The 6,527-nt window shown below is 38.9% G+C and overlaps 1 protein-coding gene across 2 annotated transcripts in view; it reads right to left on the bottom strand.

Moving 5' to 3' along the window:
- The window catches only part of LOC111345945 (uncharacterized), a 12,019-nt gene extending 5,961 nt beyond the window's left edge, over positions 1-6,058 (bottom strand). The window contains exons 1-4 of one of the 2 annotated variants that reach the window (XM_088751384.1): positions 5,927-6,058; positions 4,516-4,570; positions 4,230-4,375; positions 453-1,173 (exon numbers count right to left, since the gene is read on the bottom strand). In XM_088751384.1, the coding sequence (XP_088607510.1) occupies positions 453-1,173; positions 4,230-4,375; positions 4,516-4,570; positions 5,927-5,977 (973 nt within the window). In that variant the 5' untranslated portion in view covers positions 5,978-6,058. Of the gene's footprint in view, positions 1-452; positions 1,174-1,592; positions 1,885-4,229; positions 4,376-4,515; positions 4,571-5,926 lie in introns of those variants that run through there. The other variant, XM_088751385.1, reaches the window with a different exon arrangement.
- Positions 6,059-6,527: the final 469 nt, after the last annotated feature.

Below are 6,527 nucleotides of genomic sequence, written 5' to 3'. Positions count from 1 at the left end.
TTTGGCTTCATTTCTAAAAAATATGAGCACTGCTAAAAGCATAATACGCTTTCTTTCCGAGCACAATCTACCAAAGCCTAGTCGGTTCACCCGACTAACGCAGCAACATCGACAGGCAAGGATATAACTGGTAACTGACAACTGGTCTGATATATGACAACCAATTGGGCTTTCTGAAAGGAAGATCCACAGTAACATGAAAATCATCCTATAAAATGTTTTTATGAACAAGAATTGTCAGTGTGCCTTGTTTATAAGAATCTGAGAAAAGCGACATATCCCACCGATTGAAAAAGTGCGTTTTCGTTTTTCTTAGTAACTAAGAAAAATTATAATGATGACGAACCAGATGTTTCAACAAAATCATAAAAGTGAGTGTAAGTTCTAATTTGATCCCCAACATACCCTCTAAAAACCCAGTGATATCTCCCTAGTACTAATGCTACACTCACCTTTAGACACCACCTTGGAATTTTCCAATCTAGTTGAAATCTTTAGAACAAAGCTGGAGGACTTCGCGCAAGATGGATCCATTTCCAATGTTTCTCCATCGCAGCAACGGGAGATGGTACTGGTTGACCCCAAATCAATTTTTGTTAATCCTGGTGAATTTGGAAGCAGATTCAGGGTCCAATCGTCATCAATGTGCGTGTCAACGGATGGGCTCTCGCTTCTCCTTTCGCAGACAATAGGATTATTACTGGCTTCCACCTCATCAACTCTCAACGAAAATCTTGAGTTACTGTGGGAGCCACAAGTCGAGTCCTGTTCTTTGACTTCAGTTAGGGATGGACTCTCGCTTCTCTTTTTCCACACGGTAGGATTATTACTGGCTTCCACCTCATCACCTCTCAACGACAATCTTAAGTTACTGTGGGAGTCACCAGTCGAGTCCTGTTCTTTGAATTCATTTAGGGATGGCGATTCAACAGTTAAAAAGTCACCAAAACTGGAAGATGTCGTAATGAGTAGATTGCTAACCAATTCCAGCGATACTGTTGTTTGAGTACCACAGCCACAAGTTTTCGTTTGAGTTGAAGTCCCTACATCGCAACTGAAGGATGACAAATCGGCAGTCTCCCAATCAGTTCTTATCGATCCATCCAAAGATGTCGCAGAAACAGGACTCTGCACAGTATACGATGGACGGTCCCCTATCTCTGAGAGATTTTCCTAAGATAGAACAAAAAACGAGTCAAAAAAGAAAAAGCACACCCACTGGTGTCCTACCACAAAAGCGGTTGATGGACTGTAACCAAGAAACCTTTACCAAAAAACTGGTCGACCTGGTGTCGCAATTTCTCCCAACCAGGGATGTTGGTTGGGAGAAATTGCGAGACCAGATCATCCAACAGCACATGAGGGTAACAAAACTAAATAGGCAGAAGTTCTGAGATGTTATGTTTACAGAATTTCCAAAAATGCCAAGTAGAGTCAGAATAGGACAAGTATAAATAAATAAAAAGATCCATAAAAAGAAGTTCTCTTCAATAGAATATCAACCACTGAGTCAACTGCAGAGCTAAAGAAAAACCCTCAGTGTGTTACTTTTGCAGTGGTTGACGGAATCTTTCTCAGCAATCTCAAATTACCTCAAACATGGACGACTTGGTCCCTAGTGAATCTTTAGCAACATCCAACTGAAGTTACTGATGGTCAATACCAAGGAAAGTATTGACCTTCGGTAAATACTTCAATCCCGCAGGAATATTTGTGATCTCTTCCGAACACTTCCCGGAGGAATGTTTCGAGAGATCTGTGTACTTTGAAGGATCTAGGCGAAGAATTCTGTCGGGTTCAGTGCCTACCGTTCAAAAGAAGGGACAAGAAAAACCTTCCTCAGTGCGATCTCGACGAAAGTGAAGTCTACTAACCTCCACAGGTTAGCTACAGGTTTTGTCACCTTTACATATGCGCTGATCAATATCCACCTTTAACAACTCTCTGGCAGAATACCTTACACAAGGGAAAGTACTCGGTGATCATTGTAAATAAGAATGATAAAATAGCCGAATTGAGGAATGAGATTTCTGACCTCAAAGAGCTCACTTTTATACAAAAGAGATGAAAAATATAATTGTGTGCTCTGACTCTAAAAAAAGCTGGCTTTAATATCAGCGAAAGTAGAACAAATAGCCTAAGACACATAGAGCGTAGAAACACTTTAAAATGTAGGCTTGCAGCCAAAAACCGAGAAAATGAAAATTCCTTTAAAAACCTCTCAAACTATCAACCATCTGACAGCCAAGTCAGCGCGCTATCAAAGGGTCTCAAATTCATCCCAACACCCGTGACAAACGAATGTGAAATCAGGCCAACTTTTGCGAGATTTATTCGCAAGACGAATGCGCCTCCGTTACACCTTTCACGGACAAAACAAAGAACCACTTCTGTTTTATATCAAACTGAATGCCACCAGTTCAGTCTTCTATCGCCCTTCGGAGCTACTTGGAAAATTGTCCTAACGCAACTTGCAGACTGTATCTAAGCCAAAAAATACTTTGTAACGCAATGAGGTCACGGCTCTAAAAGAGTTGAAGCAACTTTTGCTTTAAATCTCACCGAAGCAACACAACAATAGTCATCATGAATAGGACAGAAATAACTAAAGAAGCCAAAGTGCAACTCAACAACAGAGTTCACTTCAAACCTCTCAAAGCACCGATAGTAAAAAACACGCAGGAAAGCGCGCGGTTAATGAGATCATTGACCAAATGCATCGGGGCAAACACATTAATGCTTTGAAATGGCTTTCACAAACTCCCAATATCCGCCTTGATACACAATCAGCCATTGCCGAAAACAATTTTTATATATCCCTCGATCCTTTCTTACAAAAAGGAAAATTCCTTACGACAAGCAAAAATACAATTCGAAGGCGATAAAGCGATGCGACCACAAAAGCCACATAGGGAGTACGTACCGTTCTGGGTTTATCTTTATTCGCATGGAAAAAATTTATAGTTTCAGTGCCAGCGCAAAACTATCCACAAAAGCTTCAGATGATTTCTGGGACAATTCATCTTCAGACAAAGTCGACATTTCACGAATGACAACGAAACAGTTTTCAAAAAAGTTCTATGTGTGATTCTCTTGCAGCGAACAAAGAGAGTTGTGACAAAGGAAAGCATAAGTTCCTTGAGCCTTTGACGTTATGATGTCGAATCGAATCACAAACAAAACGAAAGTAAGCATCGTTATTCGTACGTAAATGGATGAGTTACGCCTCCGAAAAAAGTAATGAAACTTCTACCTAATCAAGGTAAACTGAATACTTTTTTTAGTGTAAACAAGGACGTGAACAACAACAGTGATAAAAATGATAATAATGATCAAAGTCTTAGTCTGAGTGAAGCCGGCGCCGAAGGCCCCCAGTCCGAGTCGCACGTTCAAAATCAGAGAAAGAGAAAAATTCAGAGACATTTTCAGTCGAGATGGTTGCCAATTTATTAGTGGCTTCGACTTGAAAAAGTGGATAACGACGAATACATGTACTGCACGGTATGCACCGACAATGACAAAATGGACTCGATAAATAAAGCATCAAGGAACCGAAATTTTCAACATAGCACATTGCAACGCCACGTGAATTTACAAGATCATCAATTGGCTTGGTTACTATTTTGACCCATTGCATTTGAGTTGTGACCCATTGATTTCTGCCTGAGGGGTACACTGTACCCATTAACACAATTTTCAAAATGAATCACTGATAACGATATTTGTCAATCCCTCTTATGTTTGTAAAGTAAATGCAGAAGTATTTATAAGAATTATATCAATGTGTCGGCAAATAAACATGGAGTGATCTCCACACCTTTGCTTGCATAAAGCATACAATTAATTATGAGGAATTTCGGAGAAAAGTCTAGTTATTGATCAAAGAGCCTAAGTTAGGTCAAGTTAAAGCGTGTGATAAAATACCTAAGAATGTAATTTTTTTCAAAACAGAGGCAAAACCATTGAATCAGTATGACATAAACGAAAGTTGTTTCCCTTGCCATTTCATATGGAGTGAAATCCAGATGCTTCAAGCCTGCAAATAACTTAGAATGGAACACCATTGCCCGGACATATTCTCTCATCTTGACATATTCCTTAGCTCTGATCTATATTTGAACCAGTTGGTACATTAAAGAGATAATTGACCCCCCCTTATCTGAATGATCTCAGTTCACCTACCATAGTGATGAATCAACTCAAACACAGTAGATCACTTGATGTCTTACCATTGCAATGGTTGATGGACTCTCCCTCGTTCCAGGGGTACTGCCGTCAAGCTCTTGAAGAAGTGATTCAAGTAAATTATGGGCTGACGGACTGGACGAGCCCAGGACTCCATTCAAAGCACCAACAAGCAGAGCTCGGACTTGAGCTGTCATTGCAGAAGTAAAGCAAATGATTAATCAAAGGTTAGGCCATGACTCTTATCATTTTTTTAACAGTGTTCTAAGGTTTTGAAGCTTAATAAAAACCAACTTCCTCCTACGAAAAACAAGGGGATATTTTGCTTACCTGTAGAGCCCATTGTGGTGGAAGTTTCCACTGGCACTTGGCTGGTACTTGAGTCCTAGTAACATAAAAAGAAGATATCAAATCATATATTTAACCAACTCTTCGCTCAAAGGGGAATGTGACTACTAATGACTATCTCACACACACTCAAAACGACAAAATGATAGACAAGAAAAAAAAAACAAAACAAAAAAAGGCAGAATTGCAAAATGGCCTAATAAAATAATGTCAAACAAAATCAATGTGTTCAGTCAAACAGCAATTCCGTTGAATTTGACATCTATCCTTTAAATTACAAGACAAAAACCGAACAAATTAAATGAGCAACCTCTGCATTAAATTCCATTGTTTCTAACGAGAAAAAGTGTATCATTTGATTCCAGTATTTCAATGGAAGAAAAAAGCAATTTCAGCAAACAAAGAGCAAACGAACGGACAGACTCTCAAACTTCAAAACATACATTTAAATTTACTTTCAACGACTTTCCTTGCCATTTTTAAACGTAACAAAGGTTAGTCATCGTAGATTAATCGTTCAGGGAAGTAAATTATACTTTCTGTAAGATCGCTTGTTTTTTAACAATAACTTGTCTTGATAATTTATCTCGAGCGTTTTGACCAAACCCACACTGCTCATTCAAAGTGTACATGCGCATTTTGTTTTCTTGCGTGCTCTTTTATTGACAGGTGTCAGATGGTGACTTCTCCAGAGAATCAGTTTTAGAGAGAGGAACAGCTGTGCAAGTGGGCAATTTTCACTTCCGCGTTTTAAAGTTGGTCGAAAACAGACGAGGCGTGCGCGCAAGATCACCTAATTGTATGCGTCTGTATTTACATTTGCTTTACTTTGGTAAAACAGTTCGTTTGTGACGAAATGCAATAATTGCTAATTTCATTCGCTAATTGCCATACCCGATGCAATAATTGATCATCAGATAATTACTGTCTGTTGCGTAATTCGGAGTACAGGGGGGCTTAGGATCTGTTAGAAACCGCAAAACCGAAAAAAAAACATCCAAAACCGCAAAGAAAAAAAATCGATCAAACCGAAAAGAAACCGGAACCCAAACAAGAGATACCTAAAACTACATCGGATACCAAATCCGAAGCCCGTTCGTATTTTTGACGAAAATCGGAAACCAATTGCTAAAAACGGAAAATCCGCAAAACGTTATGAACACCAACACCTGAAAAACCAAAGTTGCCTCCTACAAAAACCGAAAAACCAATCTAAAAAATAGCCAAACCCGCAAAACTGAAAATCCCAATGCCCCCTTCGTATAGCCATACCAGCGGATACTTCCAGAAGCAGCACTTTTTAATTTTTTCTTTATCATGCGCGTGCTTAACAACAGAAGCAATTCGGGCCTAACAATTGAGTGTTAGATGAGAGAAAACAGCTTTAACTTACCTCAATCTCTAGCGGATGGTTGGCAGCAGCTATCTTCTTCTGCTCTTGCATCTTACTGAATTTTGAAACAAATTTTCAAAGTAAACTTAACGACTTCCGAGAGCAGTGCAAAACACGTCTGACTTCGGCGAGTAGTTAACGCGAAATGAGCTAATTCTAATGAACTTCGATTGACAAAACGTCACAAAAAGAAAACTAATTAGAGCCTATTTAACGTGCCAAGTAATCAGACCAATTATAGCCAATTAGATGTTTCAGGCAAACGCAAAACTACAGCAACTGCACTTGAATAAAATTTTAAAACAAGAGAAACCTCTTTGACAACATACAAAACCTTTGATTCTGAAGTGTTCCTCAACATCTGATTACTCGAATGTTACTTATCAACTTTTTTAAATCGCTATTTGACTCCTTTCGTTGCCCAGATATTGACTTGCTGTGACGTATTCTTATTGGATAAGCTGCTTAACACATCTATCAGATCACGTGGTCAATTAAATACTACTTGCAATCACAACAAAGGATGAAATTACTGAAGAAGTTCAACTTAGAAAGGGAAAAGAAAATAAGGACGAGAGAAATAAAATATTATCGGTTGGTG

Source organism: Stylophora pistillata, chromosome 2 (assembly GCF_964205215.1).
Source record: "Stylophora pistillata chromosome 2, jaStyPist1.2, whole genome shotgun sequence".
In the NCBI taxonomy this organism is placed as follows: domain Eukaryota; kingdom Metazoa; phylum Cnidaria; class Anthozoa; order Scleractinia; family Pocilloporidae; genus Stylophora; species Stylophora pistillata.
This window is presented reverse-complemented; position numbering and strand designations above follow the sequence as displayed.